This window comes from Pan troglodytes, chromosome 17 (assembly GCF_028858775.2).
Source record: "Pan troglodytes isolate AG18354 chromosome 17, NHGRI_mPanTro3-v2.0_pri, whole genome shotgun sequence".
In the NCBI taxonomy this organism is placed as follows: Eukaryota; Metazoa; Chordata; class Mammalia; order Primates; family Hominidae; genus Pan; species Pan troglodytes.
Window position 1 is genome coordinate 22580358 of NC_072415.2, and position 24101 is coordinate 22604458.

At 42.2% G+C, this 24101-nt stretch overlaps 1 protein-coding gene and 1 long non-coding RNA gene across 15 annotated transcripts in view; one reads left to right on the forward strand and one right to left on the reverse strand.

The window, feature by feature from the left end:
• PTPRM (protein tyrosine phosphatase receptor type M) overlaps positions 1–24101 on the reverse strand; it is an 826360-nt gene that overhangs the window by 81023 nt on the left and 721236 nt on the right. For all 14 annotated transcript variants that reach the window (XM_512029.7, XM_009433655.5, XM_009433656.5 and 11 more), the window contains 2 exons: positions 10633–10709; positions 6296–6332 (listed from right to left, as the gene is read on the reverse strand). In XM_512029.7, coding sequence (XP_512029.4) covers positions 6296–6332; positions 10633–10709 — 114 coding nt within the window. The remainder of the gene's footprint in view (positions 1–6295; positions 6333–10632; positions 10710–24101) is intronic.
• Positions 10684–13142, forward strand: LOC107969438 (uncharacterized). The gene is made up of 2 exons (XR_001711227.1): positions 10684–10756; positions 13026–13142. It is a non-coding gene; the product is annotated as an uncharacterized LOC107969438 (long non-coding RNA).

Sequence of the window (24101 nt, forward strand, 5' to 3'; positions counted from 1 at the left end):
CCATAAAAAAGAATGAGATTATGTCCTTTGCAGCAACATGGATAAAGCTGGAGGCCATTATCCTAAGTGACCAATCGCAGGAACAGAAAAATCAAACACTGTATGTTCTCACTTATTAGTGAGAGTTAAACACTAAGAACACATGGGCACAAAGAAGGCAGCAACAGACACTGGGGCCTACCTGAGGGTAGAGGGTGGGAGGAAGGAGAGGATTAAAAAACTACGTATCGGGTATTATGTTTATTATCTGGGTGACAAAATAATCTGTACACCAAACCCTCATGACATGCAGTTTACCTATATAACAAACCTGCACATGTACCCCTGAACCTAAAAGTTAAAAAATAAATAAATAGCTCCCTACAAGGTAGACTATTTTCATCTTCATTTATGATGAGCACAGAGATGTTAAGTAACTTGTCCAAGGTCACACAAGTTACCAATGGAGGAACCAGGGTTGGGGGTTGAGTTCAGACAATGTAGTTCCAGAGTCTGTGTTCCTAATGATTAAGCTATTCTGTGCTGTTTCTCAAAAACAGTAACAGGTCACGCATACATGGCATTTGCTCCATGCCAGGAATTGCTCTAAGCATTGATACATACATGAGTTAATGTAATCCCCAAGGTCACCTATGGGAGGCAGTATAGTGAGGTGGGGAGGAGCTTTGATGCTGGAGTTCAGTGGCTACACTTGAATCTGGCCTTTGCACTTTTAGGTCTGTGACTTGGAGCATGTTATTTCAAGTCTCTTTGTCTCCCTTCCTCTCATTTATAAATTGGGGACAATCCCATATATTTCCCATATTTGTGGTAAAGATGAAATGAGCTCTGTATGTGTGAGTGCTGGGAATGCTGCCTGGCACATGGTAAGGTCCTGACTATTATTACTATTTACCAAACACCAGGACTCTACCTGAAATAAGTTTAGGAAGTTCAAATACCTTTTCTGTGACAGCACAAGAATTTGGATCCCAGCCTTCTGGCTGTGGTACATGTGTTATTTCTACTACATCCTGCTTTTACAAAATAAACATCCGCTATGGGACCTGCTACTCTAGTCTCTGTCATTCAGAGAGAGCATTTTCTAATATATTATAATTGCTAAAATTGTTGAAAGGTGAGCAAAGGCATAAACTTTTCAGCACGAATGCAAAATAACAGATAGGCAGAAAACCCAGCCTGAGATGAACCGTAAAACCCAAACTGACCATGGTTCAAAATACTAACGATTATAACAATACTCTAGGGCATTTTACTACAGGGTTAGGCTAGTAAACATTTTAGTAATAGTTTGTTAAAGTTAGTAAAAATTTTGATGCTTTCAGGAATGTATTTCACAGTTATAAACAATCTATGACATTTTGTTAACCCCTAAGTATGGTTTTTTAAAAAGCAGGACTGCATGTTCTGCACATGTACCTCAGAACTTAAAGTATAATTTTAAAAAGTAGATTAATTAAGTCTATGGTTTCTGTCTTATCCCCAAATAGCTTTTAATGTTTCTGACCAAAGTAAAGTTCATAACCTGAGGTCCATAGAATTACATAATTCATGAATAAAATTGGGGGGGGGGTAGTCCATGAACCACCTTAAATGAAATTTTCTTTCTGGGGAAATGATCTTGATATTTCATTAATTTTGAAGGAAGTTCTGTGTCTTCCAAAGGTGAGGGACATTTGGGCCGGAGTGCACAAGGCTGGGCGGTCCTATGGAAAACACGGTTGGGGGCACAAGGGTCTCCCTGTTCTCACGTGGGCATGGGGGCTTCTGTTTGGAGATCCTCTCTCTAGTCCTGGACTCTACAGGGTGCTGTACAGAGCTAACGCTGATGGAGACAAAAAGAAACTATATATGGCAAGATGAAGGCTAAGTTCGGAACCCCAATCAGGTAGTCAACCCTGTCAAATTAGCACAGTTCAGAAAGAAAGAAATGATGAAGTGGGCATTGAGGCACCTAAACTCAAAAAAGTAATGTGTGCATCTCAACAATCTATAGCTCAGGTTACAACATTGAAGACAATAATAATTAACATGTATTTTCAGACATGACTGTATCATCGAACATTTGCTTTTTATTGTGTTGTCATGAGAAGCATCATAACTTAGAAAGCAGGGGCTGGATCTGGATTAACCATATGGTTTTGGGGGGTGAGCAGGCAGTACACAGGAAAGACCACACCAGGCCTGAGCCTCTTTCTTGGGGGATCCCAGTGCACAAATGACTCTGGAAAATGCTCACTTAGAAGTGAGGAAGGATGCTCAGGACTGTGCAAGCCATGTCTAGAACAGACTCACAGCACTTTCTTCAGTAACAGCCTTGCATGGTCTTTCCCTGAGTTATCTGACTCTTGAGGTAAGTTTTAAAATTAAAACTAAACAAAGCCGAGTGCAATGACTCATGCCTGTAATCCCAGCGCTTTGGGAGGCCACGATGGGAGGCTCCTATGAGCCCAGGAGTCTGAGACCAGCCTGGACAACACAGATTTAGGGAGATCCTAAATCTACAAAAAATAAAATAAAATATATTAGTCAGGCATGGTGTGCAACTGTGGTCCTAGATGCTTTGGAGGCTGAGGTGGGAGAATTACATGAGCCCAGGAGTTCGATGCTTCAGTAAGCTATGATCCCACTACTGCACTCCAGTCTAGGTGACAGAGTGAAATCATGTCTCTAAACAAAACCAAACAAAAATCAAAAGAACACTTATCCAGGGCCCCCATGGCTGCCACCATGAGGCCAGCAGGTGTTCTATCCAGTCGGTTCTTACGTGTGTGTCTTCATCCAGCTTGCAGGCCATATAGTCTCCAAGGTTGCATTTTGATTGTGAAATACGATCACTTCTGGGCAATCCTACCCACTTGCATGCTCTTCTGCCCATCACTTGAGCCTGCTTTTGAAATCTCCACTCTGCCCTGCCTCTACATACAGACATGCAGTAGCGGACACGACTTCCTCTCCTTTGAGCCCCTGGTTTGCTAAATCATAAATCTTGAATGTTACTGTTGCATTAATGTCTGGTCAGTCAGACATGATGAAGTTAATATTGGGTCATCATATATTAGTGGCCAGACAGAAGACAATTAAACCAAAGGGAGATAGGAAGAACATATTAATACTAAAAAAGCAACAGATCTGGCTTGAATGGGATGCTTTCAATTTGCAGAAACGTCACCCATTTTTATCAAAGGTCAAAGTCAGTTACAGCTAGAAAAATCAATAAAATTGAGGGTGGATGGGAGGAGGAGACCCAATACATAAATTTATAATATGTCCTCTGTATTGAAGGAACTTGATGAACATCTGTGCATTACTAACTCTTGGAAGTAAAACTGGTTGTCAGCAAACTGGACCATTTGTATAGTTTCATAGGTTCCTGCTGTGAATATATTTTAAAGAATTATGTTAGTGCAAAACACAGGACAAATAGAGCAAGAAGACATTTAAAGACTGCATCTGCCTGCTGGTCTTCATTGCCCATTTTGTTGGCCTCTTGGAGGTATTAATGTTTTTTTTTGTTTGTTTGTTTTTCAACAAAGGTGATCTACGAACATATTCTACCTGTCCATGCCAATTAGTGCAGATTATCATCAGTGATCTTGATTACTGGTGATCTAAGGCTATTAGTCCATTATCTTGTGGTATATAATAGAAGATTCTAGCTTTCTCATCTGAACATCATGGTCTGAATGTATTATCCTTAATATGATATGTATAGTCTTGACTGCATGTTAGATTAAAAATATTCATTCATTTTCCCTCCTCTCCCTGCACCACCACCAGCAGTGATGTTAGTACTGCCAGTTTGAGAAGTCCAATCTGCAGCCCACCTTGTACCAGGGAAAGGCTGCCACGACCTGGTACACAGGGCATTAGTCAATGCTCTTCTCCATTAAGGGCAGACTGGTTGTCTACTGCAAACTGATGACATTTGCTATTTCTTATCTGCTTACAAATACATTTGCTCATTAACACTAGAATGCTGCCAGAGAGGGTTACTGAGCTATTAAGTATCACTCACATGAATTCTGCAGAAAGTGACTTCTCTAGTGGCATTTCTCTTTAAAGAATAATCTACAGGGAGAGAGGGGCAGAGAGAATGGACAAAGGGAAGGAAGCCTGGTAAAGGGCCATGTCTAGACCTTGGCAGTTTCAGTCTCTACTTTAGCTGTTCGTTTAGTCACCTTAATCTAGAGGGCCTCAATATTGAAAATACAAATAAGAGCAACTTAATGTTCTTGTTATCTATGAAAACATAGCTTGCTAATCAAGTTATTGGAGAGGAACGAAGCTCGGGAGTATTTTGGGTATTTTACAATCAAATTTTCACACGAATTTACAAAAACTGTTAATTTCAAATTATCATAAAATGTATTAAATCTGATGTTGTGATGCTTAATTTAGAACCTTCTGAAAGCCATCAGAATGAATTTCAAACCCCTAACAACAGGTTCCTCTAACGGCATTGATGAATTCCGTTTGGAAGCAGCAGGGTTAGGAGATGTCTAGGACCAGACTCTGACATGCATCCTTGTTCTATCCTATATGTAAGAGCTCAAGCTGAGCCTTGCTTCCTGAAGACCTCAGCAACCTCTAAGTAGCAGGGCCTGCTTTGTGCCAGGTTCATACTGGAAACTCTACAGACAACTTCGCATCTAGCTAGCAAAGTGACCTTGGAAGGAGCCATTACCAACTTCAAGTCATAGATGATGAAAGACAGTGGGAGCTCCAGCAGGTCATCTAGACCTGAGTGCAGAGTACTCTAGTGGTGATGTGAGACTGTGGACTCTGTGTGCTGTCACCCAGGTTCTTGGGGTGGCTGTGGGCATGGGGCAGGATCAGTTTCCACAGTGGCTCCATTTCAGCCATAGCTGGAGCTTTTCCACCCCAAAGCTTTGCTGTCCAATGCTACCACAGGGAATAACCAAATGTAGCTATTTCTATCAATATTAAAATTTAAAATTCAGTTCCTCATTTGTAGTAGCTGTATTTCAAGTATGCAGGAGCCACATGTGATTTGTAGCTATGATATTGGACAGTGCAGATAGAGAGCATTCCCACCACTGCAGAAAGTTCTACTGCACGGGCAGATCCAAGTGTTGGAATTCTGCTCTCTGGCTACAACTGCCTCTTTTCCTAAGCTATGACTCATCAATGGGACCCAGCCTCAATCCGTTAACTCCTTCCCTCTCCTCACGGTCCAGTGGACACCTCTGACTGCCCTTCGTCCAAGCCTGGACTTTCCAACCCCAATTATCTTGGCATCGTTGATTCCCTTGTCACTGACTGTCTGTGTACACCCTGCCCCCATGCCTAACCTTTGGCAGATCACATCCTTTTCACTTCCCTGCTACTGTTCCTGGGATGTAGCCTATTGCCGAAAACAATGATAATATAATAAAATGGGGAGAACATGTGCTGTTCAGCCTTAGCTGGGTCTTCTCTGCTTCTTACTCCTTCTTCAGTTCATCCCTTATTGACTCACTGACTCATCCTTTAGGATGCCTCATTCTCTAAAACCTCGCTCCCTCATGACCCCCACCCTCTGCAGATGACCCACTTCATACGCTGGGAAAATCACCCAAAAACCATTGCCATGAGCTTCCTCAACATGTCCTCTAGCTCTTCTGTTTCCTTTACCCAAGGTGACCCACCAGCTGCTTTCCACCTGGGAGAACTAACTTTCTGCTTCCACATCTTTGCTCATGATGTTTCTCCATTCACAAGGGCTCTTCCCAATCTCACCTCTGCCACAAAACAGTTTTTGAGTCATCCCACCGGAAAGCAACCCCTTCCTGCTCCAAATATCCCTAATGTTTTATCTGTATCTGTTCCTCTCACAGATGTCACCTGCCACTGTACCTACTAAAGTACATACAGGTGACTGCACATTTTCCCCACTAAACACAACCACTGTGAGAAGGGGGTGCTTGCTGGATTCAGCCTAGCTCTCCAGCAGCAACCAGCACAGTTCCCTGTGTAGAGAGCAGCTGGTGTATATTGATGGAATGGCTATCTATATATCTACTTTTGCAAATGTCCAACTTACTCCTAAGGTAGACATATTGAATTCAATAAAGAATTGATGGACACATTTCTCCTAATGATCTCAACATGAAGTTCTAACTAAATGATTTACATGACCAGAATGTCTGATGGGAAGGCAAGAGTGTACCTGCCGATGGCTAGAACCGCAATAAATGTGCAATATCTTCCTGAAGGAGGGTGAAGTGGGTACAAAATGATAGGAAGAGGGCAAAAGAAACAAAGAAAGACAACAAAGTAGAAATAAACTTACCTTGGGTAGCAATGTAATGATTGGGTCGATGATAACCCTAAAAATAAATAAAAGAGAATATTTGATAAACATAGAATCAATAAACAGCAGATAAGTCGCATGCTAACTTTGCTGAAAGGAATGTGCACACAAACGCCAATAGCTGCATCACCTGAAAGTTAAATGGCCAACCCAGCACCACTGAGTTTCTCTTAATTAGTGAAGGCGCATCAAATACAACAGTTCTGATGCTTGCACCAAAGGTGTGGGTAACTTAATCATAACTGGCTATGAGATGATGGATGAGCAAGAAACACTAACAACTTATGGATTCTCTGAAATAACATGAGCATTACTCTTACAAAGTGCAAACAAGCTGAGAATTTGCAACAGAATTTCATTTGTGTTTGGGATGTCATTGGCAATATGCCAAGGGTTTAACACACATTCTGTTATACTGATATAGACAGTTATATCAATAGTGATCCTCAAAACCATTCTTAAACACTGCTAATACCATGACATGCTACTGTAGCAAGGGCCAGGAATTTAAAGATGCAGAAGTTCTGAAAGATTCCTTCCTTTTATCATGACCCTATAAGAAACAAGACAGATAAAAATTGAGGCCAAAGAAAAAGGGCCAGGTGTGGTGGTTGATGCCTGTGATCCCAGCACTCTGGGGAGGCTGAGGCAGGCAGACTGCTTGAGCTTAGGAGTTTGAGACCAGCCTGCACAACATGGCAAAAAGCCATCTCTTCAAAAAATACAAAAATTAGCCAGGTGTGGTGGCATGCACCTGTAGTCCCACCTACTTCGGGGACTGAGGCAGGAGGATTGCATAAGCCCAGGGGTTCCAGGCTGCAGTGAGCCAAGATTGCACCACTGTACTTCAGCCTGGGTGACAAAGTGAGACCCTGTCTCAAAAAAAAAAAAAAAAAAAAAAAAGAAGGAAACAAAAAAATTGTAGGATAAGTATCTGGGAAAGAAAATATCAACTCAGAGAAAATTACAGCCAACTAACATATCACCATGGATCTTAATATTTTCTATTTCTGTCCCCCAAGATTGCCCAAAATACCATGCCCAAAACTGGTTGGAAAACAGAAAAAAGAAACTTGAAGAGAAAACTCAGATTTCTCAGATAACTTAAATGCACATGTTAGATCATTTTGCCCTTAAAAACAAGTTGAAAACAATGAACAACAAAAGCAAACACATTCTTTTATACAATTGACTTGCTGTAGGTCTCAAATTATAGAACCATGACCAATATGAAATAGAACTCTTTAGACCATCACTCATTTCTCACTGGCTGCTAAGTCCCACAAGGGCAACAACCTTGCTTGACTTATCCATACTATATGTCCGAGGGCCTAACAAGGTGCCCAGTAGTTAGGAGGGACTCATCTGATGGTGAAGTCACCCAGAGAGTCCACAGTGGCCTGTATTGCTGAACATCACCATCATTTCTCAGTCCTTATCTACTTGGCTATCGGCAGCATGAGTATAATCAATCCCCTTAAAATGCTTTCTTCCCTGGTTCCATGATGTGACTCTCCTAGTTTTCTTCCTACCTACCTCCCTGGCCGCTTGTTCTCAATTTCATTGGCTGGTTCTCCCTTTTCAACTTGATGTGGAAGGCCTGGTTCTTGGATATTTTCCTCCATCTGCTCTCACTCTCTGAGTGAGCTCCTCCAGCCCCATGGCCTTCAAGCTCGTCTGTACACTGATGAATCCTATATTCTTGTTTCCAGCCTAGACCTTTTCCTGGGAATTTTGATGCATACCCACTGCCTGCTCAACACCTCCACTGGGAGGTCTAATATATATTTAAAGCTTCACACACCTAAGACTGAACTCCTCATTTCCTCCCTAACCCCTACCTGAATCTGTTCCACACACCATCTTCTCCTCAGCATCCTTGACCCCTCTCTCCCTCCTGAACCCCGTAGCCAATCTGCCAGCAAATCCTATTGGCTCTACCTTCAATGCAGCTCAAGGGTCTCGCCATTTCTCACCTCCACTGCCACCTCTCTGATGATTCCCACAGCCACATAGCAGGCTTCTCTGCTTCCTCTCCTGGCCACGTGCAGTTCACTTCCCTCCCAGCAGCCAGATCACGGCTTTACTCAGATACCTCTAACGACTGCCCATCTCACTCACAGTAAAAGCCAAAGTCCTTACAACTGTGGACCTGATCTGGCCCATGACCTCTCCCCATATCATGGAACTCTGCAGGCCCCTATACACGATGCCAATGATTGCCTGCTTGCTTTTCTTCAAAATCGCCAGGCACAAATTCCACAACAAGGCCTTTGCTTGGGCCGTTTCTCAGCCCAGAATGCTCTTCTTCCAGGTATCTATATAGCTCAACCCCTTGTCTTCCTTGCTCACTTGCTACCTTCTCAGTGGGACTGAGCCACTCGATTCAAAATTGCCATCAGGGCCTCCAGGTCTGGCGCTCCGAGTCCCCCTTTACGGCTTTAGTTTTCTCTGCAGTACATACAACTTTCTAATTGACCATATAGAATTAACTTTTTAATTTATTGCCCATTTCTCCTAATTAGAACAGCAGCTCCACTGGGTCAGAGGTTTTTTTGGTTTTGGTTTGAACTGTTCACGGTTTTTCTGCTAGCACCTAGAAAGGTAAATAACGCACAAGTACTCAATAAGATCTATTGACTAAGAGAATAAAGAGGCCCTCAGTATTGGCTCTTCTCTCTTAAAATACAATTCAAACTCAGTAATCCAGTCTTTTCATTACTTTATAGCCTTGCTCATGTATGTGACTTCCTTGAGCTGGAATATCTTCTCTCCTGCATTTCCACTTACTCACTGGTTAAAGCTTATTCAAATTACATCCTCTATGATGCCTAATCTGATCACAATGACTCCTTCAGTGGGTGTTTCATGAAACACTTACTAAGGGCTCTCTATATTCAGGCATGTGCCAGGTGCAGGGGAAGTAAGATGCCTAGGACACTGTCCCTGTACTCAAGGACCCAGTAGAGACTGCAGGAGCTGGGACTGCAGTGTGAGCGGTGTCCCCTGGAGCCTCTCAAGGGAAGGTGTGCTACAGTTGGCCTGGAGATAAGACACTCATATTTCAGCTTCTCAGCTTCTGAGTTGGGAGACTGTGAGGAGGAGATAACTGGTCTGGAACATCTGAGTACTCCCATGAGGTACTCACTAAACATGTGCTGATTAAAAGAGTAAGTGCAATGCACCTTATGAAGAAAGCTTGCTTTAATAAAAAATAAATGGAACCTGGAGTGGGTATGGTTTTGGTTGTTATCAAAATAGTGCAGGGGTCTTCGTTTGATGAATGAGAGATGAACTATTCTTGAAATAATCATACCCCAGTCCCTACCCAAAAATCTATAACTGAAAATGTCAAATCTGTCTAATTAGCACTAAACATAACATTCTCATAGTTATTTTTAGATAACTTTCTTAGAGATTGTGATGCTCTAAGTAGCATCTCAGTAATATTCAATCAAGAAGCAAAACAATCCATATATATGGATCAATCCTGTCTATGGAAGTACTGATAGACTAAGCAATAGTGTGAAGGCCAAGCACAGAGTATGCCTTCGGAACCACAAGGGAGCAGAAATCTGTTTAATATAAACTCGGGCCTTGGAGGTAACAGCAACTTTCCCTTGATTTTTCAGTCTACTTTTGATTTCATTCATTCTTTCAACTGAAAACATGCTGTCTCCTAAAGAATTTATTCTAATGTAAAACATTAAGTTAACATGATGCAGAATGAACAAAGAGGCAGTCTTCAATAATTAAACAGCCTACATATTTAATGACATGTCTTGCTTGCATTAGAAGTCCTGGTGAACAGATGCAGACTACTTTGAAGACAACTTAAAAGTGCAGTGATGACAAGGGATTGCAAATCACCGTATTAGGAATTAGAGAGTTTTGTCCCATTAATATGCAAACAAATTTTTTAAGTGTCGAATAATACGAGTTGTTGACAAAAAAATGGAAATAACATTTTCTTAGTCCACATAAGCATGAGATGGCAAAGAAGGCATAGAATGTTACAGAGAAATTCACCAACGAATGAATGGGCTACCTTGAGAAAAGGAGTGACCGTGTCTTCACTGTTAAGTTCTGTGGTGTGCAAGGTAATATTCATGTGTTTGCTTTTAGATTGAGCCCAATGTATGTCCAACAATCGTACAGCAGACACACAATCTGGTACATGTCAGAATGGTTGGGTTTACTGAGTTTTATACTCTGATTTAATCATTATGCATTGTATACATGTATCAAAATATCATACATAGCACCCAAATATGTACAACAATTATATATCAATTAAAAAATAGTAAAATACATACATCGATATAATTGCCATTGATATAATCTGAGTTTGTGTCTCCTTCTATTGTCTGCAGCCTCACTCGGGAATGATCGTCTGCAAAGGAAAAGGGACAGAAAATAACGATTAACAAAAGCAATCTGGTAGGTGGCTCTGAGCCCCAGAATGTAAGCATATTACATAGCGATCACCCACAGACACTCTGCTTTAAAGATAAAGAATTAAATAGTACACACCCTCTACTTCCCATTTTGCTATTAAAATTGGGAAGGATTTGTAATTTTTAACATTTTACAGTAAATCTCATTAACTTATTCTTTGATCATTGACGGGCCTAAAGCATTGACAAAGGTTTGACACTTTTACATACAATCCTGTGAACCACAAACATAAGTAGATCTTGGATTGGAAGTTTGAGCAACTTCACTAAATCACATACAAACCCTGAGACGTTGAAGGCTGTGACACCCACCTTGACAAATGATGATTACAAACTCACAGTGCGGGCTTCTGGGATGTGCAGATGTGATCCTAGCCTTAGTCACTGGTGAGTTCCCTAAGTCCTATCTGTATCTGAGGGCATCAGCCAGCAAGAGCAAAGCTGTCACCATCCATCATGTGACCACAGGCCAGGAAATAAGGGCACCAAGCCTCAGCCTCCTCATCTGGAGAAGGGGATGACACTACCTGCCTCAAAGTGGGCTGTGTCCAGGATTCAATGAAAACACAAATTGGCACATAAGTACTATAGAGGGCTCATATTTATGGTATTAATTAGCTATATTTAAGTATTTCCAGAGTAAAAAAAATTATCTGCAAATACTATTGATGTATCTCAATTATTTCCTTGAAAATATATATTGTATTTTATTTGTTACCTTAATTTTTTTCAGAAATGGGGTCTGGCTATACCCATGCTGGTTTCAAATTCCTGGCTTCAAGCAGTTCTCCTGCCTCAACCTCCCAAATGCTAGGATTATAGGTGTCAGCCACAGCACCTGGCCCCAAATCCATATTTTAAAAAGGGATGTGCTTCGTATATTGTCACTCATAAATGGGAGCTAAGCTAAGAGGGCACAAAGGCATAAGAATAATACAATGGACTTTGAAGACTTAGGGGAAAGGGGGAGAAGGGGGTAAGGGAGGAAAGACTACACATTGGGTACCGTGTACACTGCCTGGGTGATGGGTGCGCCGAAATCTCAGAAATCACCACTAAAGAACTCATTCATGTAGCCAAACACACCACTTGTTTCCCCAACACCTATTGAAATAAAAAACTAAAAATTAAAAAAAAAAAAAGAAAGGATGTGCTAATAGCACCCTAAGGGCAGAATTTTCCTGCACTGATCACTGCTGTGTCCCTGGCCTTTAGATTAGAGCCTGGAACATAGCAGATTTACCCCCAAAATAACTTTTGAAGAAATAAAAAGTGCATTTTTGTTTTTTGAAAATATATGTCCTTTAAAAAGTATTTACCTAAATAACTGTTCTAAAGCAGAGGGACCCTTCCTTCCAATTAAAGTGTATGCTAAAACTCAGTATTCAGAACCGATAAAAGCCAGCTGCCCTGAAAGGAAAGCACAGGGGGGCCTGATAAGAACATTTTGCAAAACTTCACTTCCAATGTTGCTGGAGCAGTGGGAAACCCTGCTTCTAAACTGCTACTGCCTTTTTCTGATGCTAACTTTACTCAACATTTCTTTTGGGTTAGTGGGTGAGAAATGAAGCCCACAGCTTTTGAGATAAAAGCCAGGGGAGCTGCAGATGATGGACCCTTTTATCCTCAGTCACTGGAGCAAGTATTGACCTGGACCCATTCCTTGAAATGCTAATGGGTGAAAGTCAAAATTTCATATTGGTTTCTGGAGTTTAACCTCCTGTCGAGTAAATGTTTTGTTTGTTGTCAACAGCACAGGCAGAAGGAAATCGGTGTCAATTTTCTAACTTTCCTTCCTTGACAGGGCTTTCCACTTCATGACAGGTAGTCACATTATTTCATGTCAGTGCCTTACCATTAGTTGGGGTGCAATAAGTTTATCTGGAATGTGGTGACAAGCTGGGCCAGAGAAGGAGAAAAGCTGAGAGGAGGTCGTGTCTTCCTGCTCTGCTCACAGGAGACTATGGGATGAGCAAGTTCTGGGGTCAAGTGTGTGGGTGAGAATCGCTGCTGGTGGGTTAGAATCCTTCACGTGTGGTTTTGGGCCAGTTACTTAATCTTTCTGTGCTTCCTTCGCTGTAAAATGGAGATGAAGAGTGCCTACCTTGTGGGATTACTGTGAGCATCAAAATAATACACATAAAGAGATCATAAAAAAGCCTAGTATATAGGAAGCGATGGATAGATGTCAGTTATTATTGTCATGGGCTATGTAATGGACACCCACATTTTTCTTCTTGCTGTTTTTACAGATGATGTCCAAGCAGATAACAGCAACCCCAGGAACAGACTCACTGGCAGTCAGAATGTTTCCTCATGGTGATCTGCTTTAAGAACCAATTTCCTAGGACACATTTTGCTGCTTAAAACCAGTGGCTCCCTGTATATGTTTTCCACTGTTGGGGGTTTGGGGGAGGTGAGCTGGTGCACTGGACATGTGTAGATTGTTATGGCTTTTGTGTATCTTAGGAGAGCCAGTGCCTACATGCAACTACTGCACAGAAGGGTGCCACAAGCACTGGCAATGCCATTTGAACTTCAAGAATGAAAGATGCACCCTAGAACTGAATCACGGCTACTCCACACACACTGGGCTTTCGTCAGCTCCTCTGAAGGGAGGTCAGGTTCACCTTCCTGGATACTCAGGCTTTCCCTGGGCAGGTTTTCAAAAGGCAGGCAACCGACCGCATTAGAACCTTGCAATCTAAGCAGGCCTGTCTCGAAGATCTGTTGTACCCCCCCTCGTCAGATTCCTGTCTATTTTGTGCTTGAATTCTCTGAGCTCCTCAGGATGAGTGCTGCTCATTCCCTGTGATTTACCACCCATGGGCTGCTCAGGCTATTCTGGAAGGTTCTCTTTAGGGACGTCAATCTCCACCAGGACTGAATTCCTATTTCCTATCAACAGAGCCTCTAAAGTAGAGTTTTACCACCATCTCCTACAGTTCAGTTTATCCACACCCCAAAATTTAACTTGGCTGCTACTTCTCCAGATTCAATTTCCCTTACTCCCTTCAGGATGGAGAAACCTGTAAGACACATGTACAGTTGACTTCCTAACAGAATGAGATGGGTTTTGCCTTTATATACATGGTAGTATCTTTTTTCTTTTATTGATTCTACTAGATTATAATGTCTTGTGGTCAGAGACAGTGTCACATATAATCTGAACATCCCTAAGAGTACCTTTCCCCAAGGCCACATGCCTAACTCCAAAAGACTCCATTCACAGCACAGAGGCACAGGCTGCAGTCCCATGTGTGGGGCCCTGCCTAATACACAGCAAGTGAGCAACAAGGAGTTAGCATCAGAAAAAGGCAGTAGCAGTTTAGAAGCAGGGTTTCCCACTGCTCCAGCAACATTGGAACTCTTCCCCATGCTAATGAATGGGTGGTGGTCCAGGATCATCCAAGATACCTTGAATGGGTCCACAGTGCCTTTTTAAATTTCAGGTTTTTTTTTTTTTGAGACGGAGTTTTGTTCTTTTTGCTCAGGCTAAAGTGCAATGGCGCGATCTCGGCTCATTGCAACCTCTGCCTCCTGGATTCAAGTGATTCTCCTGCCTCAGCCTCCTGATTAGCTGGGATTACAGGCACACACCTCCATGCCTGGCTAATTTTTATATTTTAAGTAGAGATGGGATTTCACCATGTTGACCAGGCTGGTCTCGAACCACTGACCTCAGGTGATCCACCTGCCTCAGCTTCCCAAAGTGCTGGGATTACAGGCGTGAGCCACCACGCCCAGCCTAAATTTCAGTTTTAATACAGGCTTGTCTAATATTGTCAAAATACTGAGCTATTTCATCTTCTAGAAATCTCTTACCTAATCATTCCTAACCATCTCTAACTGTCCAAATTCTGCCAATTTTTCAGTATTCAACTCAGATGTCCCCTCCTCAGTAAGGTCTTCTCATTTATTCAGTGACTTTTTGAGTATCTGCTATATGCCAAACACTATGCTAAGTGTTGGGGATATGTAGTGTTAAACAAATTAGATTTATGGTGCTTGAGTTCATGGGACTTAAGGCAATGGAAAACACATTAAACAGTCATTGCTTAAATAATGACTTAAATACAATTTTGATAAGTGCTAAGTTGGAAAGGACAGAGAGATATGAGAGTTAATGGCATGGGTCCTGACCTACTCTGAAGAGCTAGCAAACAATTCCCTAATAAAGGGACGTTGAAGCTCAAACCATGAAGATGGAAAGTGGAGAGGGCAGAACTCCTAAATTCCAAGTCCAGGAGATAGTGTGTATTCAGGCCAGGAGGTAGGAAGGATCTAGTATGTTCAGGAAACCAAAGAAGGTTGGTGTGGTGAATGTGCTGTCAGAAGCCAGGGAGGAGAGTGGTGGGAAATGAGAACAGAGAGCAGGGAAGGCCAGGTCATTAGGACCTTCATCCTGAGCACCGTGGGAAGCCACAGGCAGGGGCGTGCTTCATTTCATCAGATGCCCGCTATTGTTGAGGACGAACTGGAAGGGCTGTGGGAGTGGGGAGACAATGGGGAGGCTACTGCAACAGTCCTAGGGGATCAATGGCAGTTTAGCATAGAGAGGGCTAGTGGACAGGGCTGAATCTGAGGGGTATTTAGGTGGTAGGACTGACCACAATGATCAGTTCACTTATTGTGGATGAGAAGAGGTATCATGTTGACTTCTAGGACTCTGATCTGAGAAAAAGGGCAGAAGATGGTGCCATTGACTAAGATGTGAACCATGGAGAAAAGCCAGCTTGGGGTGGGTGATGGAAATGAGGCGCGCAGTGTTGGATATATTTAATCTGAGGTGTTTACCATCTGAATAGAGATATGGAGTAGGTGGTTGGGTATAAATTCTCCTTCCTTAAATGTCAATAGTCCTTTGATTTCACTTTTTGGTGCTCTTATATATGGTTATCTATAGACATGAATTATTTCTCCTACAGATCAAAAATACCTTAGCTGGATATGATGGCATATGCCTGCAGACCAAGCTACTTGGGAGGCCGAGGCAGGAGGATAGCTTGAGCTCAGGAGTTCAAGACCAGCCTGGGCAACATGACATTTTAATTATTATTTTTAGAGACCTTGTCTCTATAAAAAATAAAAATTGAAAAAAGAATTAGCCTAGCATGGTGGAGCACACCTGTAGTCCTAGGGAGGCTGAGGCAGGAGGATCCCTTGAGCATAGTGGTTTGGGGCTGCAGTGAACTATGATTACACCACTGCACTTGCCTGGGCAACAGAGCAAGACCCTGTCTCTATAAAAACAAAAACTATTTAAGAGGAGCTGTGTCTTATATTCATCTTCACCTCCTGTGTGCACACTTCTATGAAAATAATAGTATAAATAAATATATATTGATAAATATATAATCAATAAACATTTATTTTTATCAGTAAGTGAAAAAAAGCCCAGCTTACAATGAGATACCATCACATACCCACTAGAAAGGCAAAACATTTAAGTCTGAACACCAAGTTCAGGTGAGGATGTGGAATAATATAAACTCACAGATTCTGCTGGTGGAAATGAAAGTTAGTACAATCACTTTGGGAAACAATTTGCTAGTTAGTAAAGCTGAAGACATCCACGACCTATGACCCAGCCATGAGGAAATGGATACTGTGTGCATCTTGAAACGTACTGAAGCAATACTGTTTACAACTGACAAAACTATAAACAATCCAAATGTCCATCAACAGAAGGGAGACATAAATTGTACTATATTAATAAAGTGGAACGCTATTTAGTAATGAAAATGAACAAGCTACATTTACATACAACTTGAACAAATCATACAAACATAGTTGAACAACAAAAAAAGCAATACACAGAAGAGTATATACCAATGCTGTCCAGTAGAACTTTCTGTGCTGATGGAAACATTCTATATCTGTGCTCACCAGTACAAAGGCCACACTAGTTACTGAGCACATGAAATGTGGCTGGAGTAACAAAGGAACTGAAATTTTAATTTAATTTTAATGAACTTAAACAATTACGTGTAGTTAGTAGCTACAATACTGGATAACAGAGATATATGTTACATACTTTTACTTATGTAAAGTTAAAAGCCAGGCAAAATGTAACTATATTGTCTAGATCTGTACTGTCTAATAGGGTATCTGTTAGCCACATAAGGCTAATCCTAATTGTGCTGTAAGTGTAAAATACACATCAAATTTGGAATATTTAGCACGATAAAAAGAATGTAAAATACCTCATTTATATTTTTTATACTGACTGCATGTTGAAAAGTTGACATTTAGGACATATTAGATTTAATAAAATATATTACTAAACTTAAGTAATTTATTTCTTTTTCTGTTACTTAGTGTGGCTATTAGATTTAAGGACAATTTAATATACATGTGGCTTGCATTTATATTTCATAGTTTCTTTCTATTGGACCATGTGCTAGGGAATACATAAAACAGGAAGGGTTTCAACCAATCAGGCAGCCAACTCCAAACTCATCACACCATGCTCAAATAAGGCAGATGCCTAGCTGTAGCCAATTAGGTGATTTCTCTACTTTGCTTCTCTGTTTGGCCTACAAAAGCCTGCCACTCACACTTGTAGGTGTAGCTCTCTGAACCTCTTCTGTTTCTGAGGGCTGCCTGACTCATGAATTGGTCTTTGCTCAAATAAACCTGGCTAAATTTAATTTGTCTAAAGTTTTTCTTTTAACAGTACTTAATGGCACTGACCTTAAAAATGGTTAAGATGGTAAATTTTATGTGTATTTTTCCAAAAATAAAAAAAGTCTAATTTTTCCATCCCTCCCTTGTAATAATAGCTCATGTTCCACTCTGGTCCCTGATATCCTAGGAAAGGGCATTCATGGACTTGCAGCCTAGAGCCCTGTGAATTCTTTTGCTAGGCACATTTTCCTGAGATGGTGAGTTCCCTTTCCCTGATGAAATCAAGGCAGGAGTGACGGTGACTCTATAGCTTTCTTTTTTTTATTTTTATTTATTTTTTTGAGACAGAGTTTCACTCTTGTTGCCCAGGCTGGAGTGCAATGGCGCGATCTTGGCTCCCTGAAAGCTCTGCCTCCTGGGTTCAAGCAATTCTCCTCTCTCAGCCTTTTGAGTAGCTGGGATTACAGGCAGCTGCCACCATGCCCAGCTAATTTCTGTATTTTCAGTAGAGACGGGGTTTCACCATGTTGGCCAGGCTGGTCTGAAACTCCTTTCCTCAGGTGATCTGCCTGCCTTGGCCTCCCAAAGTGCTAAGATTACAGGTGTAAGCCACCGCACCTGGCCTCTATAGCTTTCTAATAGAGGATAACAGTCATACATTATTATGTAGTTTATGAAGTATTTTTGTTTTAGTGATAAAATAAGGTGAACACTGATAAGTGAATCCACCTCAAGCCCAGGAGATACCTGTGTTAGCAGTGAGCGTGGGGTAAGTCTCAAGAAAGGGTCCAGTTGGGGTGGAGAATGCAGGACATGTGTTCTGCCATGGAGAGCAACAGGCTGATCATCACATGATTGCACTTCCTGGCTGAAGCAGGTCAGCACTTCTCAAGTTAATCCCTATGTCTTCCAGAATACAAGAAATAGTTAAGTATCACCATCACTCACATTAAGTCAGTGAATGTAAAAGCTAAAGAAGTGAAATGATTGGCTCTTCCAGCTCCCCCATGCTCTGCTGCTTGGACGTCTAAGAATGACTTGGCACAGAAACTGCAGATTCTTATGCGTCCTCTCTCAAACAAAGCTCTCAGATGACTATGAAAACAACAGATATAGATTGTTGGGGCAAATAAATCAGTATATGGATGCCCCTCACCATATGTTCTTGAAATATCATTCACCTTGAATCAGATGCCAATTACAAAGACAAATATGTGTCAACCACTCTTTCAGGAAAACTCAGTTATTCCTTGGGGTACTCTTGAGGCTAAATCATATCAAATTTTTATGAGGAAATGCCTCACAGACATTTCTGGCATCTGGCAAATGTGGGAGTCACTCAGACAAAGAATCCAAAGAAATGCCAATTGTCCACTGATAAGCCCTGTTCTGCAGGTTTGTTTTGAAGGCTTACCAGCTGGGAGGGGCCCTCTCTCAGGGCCAGAGTCTAGCCATTGGGGTTGAAGGGAGGAAAAAGTTTGGAAAACTCAACTGCCTAGGCATAAGATCTGTAGAATTCAATCAGTTTTGTGGTTAACAACAGGTCAATTACTAACCATGAAAACCACGGGGTCAAGACTATGAGGACTTGGTATTTCTGGGGCACACAGCCTGCTAAGTTTGAGAAGACCTGAGCTGTAGTTTTTAATTACCATCTGTATTTCTCTGCCAGCATGGGTGCTTTTCCTTGATTATTCCAAAGCCATTTCACATTCACATTTTGCAGGAAATGAAACTAACAGGGGCTTTGGTGTCCGAGACCATGATTTGATGCTGGCTCTACAACTCACATGCATCTGCACAAATTTGGAGTCCTGCTGAGCTTCACCTGTAAAAAGGGGTGACAAGGGGCTACTTTCCTAGGAGTTTTGGGAGGACCAAATAAGATAATGCATAGTATTATCAGGTGCCTGGAACACAGTACAGTTAGTTCCCCTTAAAAAAAATTACGCTGCCAGGCGCAGTGGCTCACGCCTGTAATCCCAGCACTTTGGGAGGCCGAGGCGGGCGGATCACCTCAGGTCGGGAGTTCGAGACCAGCCTGACCAACATGAAGAAACCCCGTCTCTACCAAAAATACAAAATTAGCCAGGCGTGGTGATGTGCGCCTGTAATCCCAGCTACTCGGGAGGCTGAGGCAGGAGAATCACTTGAACCCAGGAGGCAGAAGAATCACTTGAACCCAGGAGGCAGAGGCTGCAGTGAGCCGAGATCGCACCATTGCACTCCAGCCTGGGCAACAAGGGTGAAACTCCGTCCAAAAAAAAAAAAAAAAAAATTACCCCTTTTCTGTGAATAAAAGCAACATCCTTGTTGAAGTTTACCAGTAAAATCTTCAAAGCACAAAGAGCCAGTATGCTTATTGGGGAACAGCAGAGCAGGGCCGAACTGAAAACTGGAAGCAGCCAATCTTTCACGGAAGAGGAGCTGGAGATACTTTTAAAAAGGCAACAGGAGAAACGTTTGAAGACATGCTGAATGCTCTTCAATAACTTCTACAGTTTAATCTCCTGGTATCTGCTCAACAACCTATCCCTATTTCTGTGTAGTGGAGCACGGAGGTTAGGATCCCGGGCTCCCGAGCCAGAGTCCCTGTATGAATCTCAGTTATGCTGCTTTCTAGTTGTGTGGCCTTGGAGAAGTTATTTGACCTCTCTGTGCCTCAGTTTCCCCAACTGTAAAACTGGAATAACAATACTGCCTATATTATAGAGTTTTGTGAGGATTAAGTGAATTAATATAAGTAATCATTAGTAAGTAGCTGGTATACAATAAGAAGTAAGTGAAAGTTAGCTATCACTTGTCTTATTAGTGCCAATGACTTAATTCAAGACCTGATCATTTTCATCTGCACTATTTCATTTTTGCCTCTAGTTGCTTCCCTCACTAGTGAATCCATGCCAAGGACTGCTTTTCTAAAACAGACTTTTTTTCCTAACACCACCTTGGTAACCATTCAATGATATAAACAGGAGACTGAAGAATGGTGGGCAAACAAGCAAAAAATCTGATAAAATCATTCAAAAGGATTACCAGGCCTTTAATTTATTTACCTGGAAAGATCTCTGGGACATATTACAGAGTGAAGAAGAGCAGGCTACAAAGCAGCATGTCTAATAAGAGTCTATTTACATGAAATAATCAAATGCATTGGTGTACGTGTAGGTATGCACAGTGGGACAACTTGAAGAATGAGGTTTCTGCAGGGGATAAAATCTGGAGTGATTTTTATTATCATATTTATGATTTTATGTACTACTTTAATGGTCTACAAGGTTTATATTATCTTTGTAATTAGAAACAGAATAACACATCTATTCTCATTGAAAAACAAAGAGCAAAAAAAAAGGCAACAGCTTCAAGAGATAGAAAAATAAGAAGACTGGAATGAAACATAAAAAAAATGTTAGCAGGGTTTGAATCTGGATGGTGAGATTCTGGGATATGTTCCCCAAGTTTTCCATAGTGTACAAAGTTTCTTTAATGTGTATGAATTGGAGAAAAAGAAATCTATTTGCCATGCATGACTTGAATATGATCAAAATTAAACTTGTGTTTATATCATAATCACAACTCAATGTTACCCCATCAAGAAATGTAACAAACTCTGCCACTTTGAGAAACTCCATCTGCATAAAAACGACTTGCTATTCGTCTCATATCTCTCAAAAAAAGCCTTTACTAGATGAAACAGAGAAAAGCAGATATTTTTGGGTAAGAAACAGGCACATAAAGACCTTGTCACAACAAACCACTGCTTAGCGTTGAAGAATTATAATCCGCTGTGGTTTTCCCCCTGTGTACATAGGCATGCATTGGACTGGGGTGATGCGAGATTTAGGGCAGGTCTATGCCCCACCCTACGTCTGTAAAACATGGTATTTCTGCCCTTTCCATCAGGTAACACTACGTTTAAAAATATCTCTAAGTAACTTCATATATTTTAACACTTCCATATTAAACATGACGGATATTGACAATAGTCATGCAATTTTAACTTGTGTGTGATTAGATATTCCCACAGCGGCAGAAATCGAGTGTATCACTGATAATCTTTCACCTCTAACCAATTCTTTCTCTCTGCTACATACTGGTGACATATATAAGGTAAATTGGAATCACAATTATCAAGGTAATATTTAGCCTCTGAGAGAAGGCTGGAAATTAATTTTAATTACAATTGATTTCTGCAAATAATGGATTTGCTCCTCCCGTGGCTGCATTTGGGCTGAGGATTGCTGTTGTGCTTGTTTCAAGGTAGGATCTACAGGAGACCCAGTGTGCCTGCAACTCAGGAAGTGCTTGGCACCTTACCCAGTGGAGATGCCACCTCCAGTGCAGTCTCCCTGCTTGTTACCACCTGGTTCCCAGCTCTGCCATGCAGGTTCTGAGCAGGAAGTTTGAGTTCGATGACGGTGGCTCCATATGAACTTTCCTCTTCCTGTTGGTTTCATGTGGGTCTTGCCTTGTTTTCTAACTCTTTTTCTGACTGACTAATCCCTGTGTCAGAGCTCTCTCTTTATTCTTCAGAATCCTGGCAGGGATTTATTTATTTTACCCTATGCCTTCCTAAACATATTGTGTCCATCTGCTTCTCTCTTGCTCGTGCCCACCTGAATTTAATGCCAAAAGCTTGCTCTGCCAGTCCATTCTTACCTAACTATAAACTCTGGTTCCCTCCGTTCAAAGATGCTGTTGGAGTCACTCAATTAGCAGAGAGAAGCACACTGCTATAAAACAAAATGTTAGAAAAGTGAAGCCTTCAATGTGAGCAACCAAGATTGGCTCGCTGGTTAGAAGAATCTGGGGTAGGTCCAAAGCTCCAGTCACTGATTAGTCACACCTCGTTGTTAGGAAATGGAGTAGGAGGGCATGGTAACCCACCTCAGAAGGGACCTCGTGTCCCTTCTGAGCACTACATCAGAGTCTCTGCTGTACTAGATCTACCAACAGGACACTAGCAGCACCCCTTCTCTCCATGAGACAGTGCTCCCTGCACCGCTGAGCAGTTCTGTCTCAGGACCGCCCATTATTAAAGCCCCTTTAGCTGGGTCTTGGACTCTCTATGCCCTCCTTGCTCCCTCCACAGATCACCTCCTCCTGCCAATGGCTTCTACCACCACCCATATGACCCATGAAATGGGTCACTGATTTATAATCCAGCCCAGACCCCTCTCTTTCAGATTTCACAGCAGTCTACAGAACTGTCTGCTTGGCATCTCATTTGCATGTTTCAAAAGCATCTCAATATGTCCCCAAATCAAACTCATAAGCTGCTGTTGATCTCACGCCAACCTGAGCTCCTCTCCACAGCTGGTTCCCTTCCAGTATTATCCATCCTGGATAATACTGGAAGGGAATGGCCCATCCATCCTTCCATGTGTCTACCTGTTCAACTGCCCATCATCCATCTAACCATTCATCCTCCAGTAAGTCGGAAACGCAGGAGTCATCTCTGGCTCTTCTGTCTTCCTCACCCTGTCTCCCATCCATCTTTCGGTTGGGTCCATTACTTCTTCTGAATTCATCTACTTATTTTCTTTCTAGCCAACATCATCATCGTGTCACACTCGGGCTACTGGAAATTCCTCAACAGCTGTCCCTTTCGAACCTACTTTCTCTGCAGTCAGATCTAAATTTTCCAATGAAATTTTATTAACACCCCCCCCAACCCCTTTAATGAAGTTTCCCTTATTCTTATAATAAAGACAAAAGTCCTCAACCTGCCCCAGAAGGCTCTGTAGGTCTGGCTTCCACCTCCCTCCTTCTCTTGCCCAACCCCTGTCCTTCCAGCTCCAGCCACCCAGCCTTCCTTTAGTTCTTCAGACCCAAGGGGCTCCCCAGCATGACAGGGTCTGTTCACATGAACCCCTCCCAATTCTGCAGCATCCTCCCTGCTCCATCCCCTCTTGTTCAGTTGTTTTCCATGTCCCATCCTCAGGGAGGCCTTCCCATACCTCCTCACTCAGTCCCCACGTTGTGAGTTCTCACGGTACCATGATAACTCCTTCTGTGCCCTTAACTTGAATTTTATTTTGTAATCATTTACATCACCCCCTTCTCCCCCATGAAATCTTCCAGGACCATCAGCTTCAGGAGGGCAGGTGCCCTGTCAGCTCTTGCTCCTGTGGTCACCCCAGAGTCCCTGCATCTCCCACCTCTGCCCCTACCCCACTCCTGCTGCTCTGGCAGCACAGCCTTCCCTGCTGTACCGGCCACCTGGGCGGCCACACTCCTCCGTCTTCTCACCTGTTTCAAGTCCTGGTTGGCATCTCATCCCCTCAGGGAGGCTTTTCTTGACCGCAATCTAAAAACATCACCCACCCTGACCAATCTCCATTCCTTGCTTCATTTTCCTTGCTGGGTGCTCACCTCCTAACATGGGTGTTACACCCTGCACTCAGCAATTGCTCCTGTCTTCCCCACAAGAAGGTGCAGCACGACACCAGCATGGCATCCTGTCTGCTTTGTTCCCTGCTCTGTCGCTGACACCTAGAATAGTGCCTGGTGTATAACAGGCACTCAGCAAATATCTGTTGAAAGAATGACTGTGGTTTGGCACAGTGCCTGGCACATGGCAGATCAATATATACTTGTTGAATAAAGATCAGAAGAGAGGAGGAAGGGAGCCTGGGAAGCTTCTGCAGATTCTGGCTCATTATCTCCAATTGCCAGTCCCTAGAAAGAGGAGCCGGCTG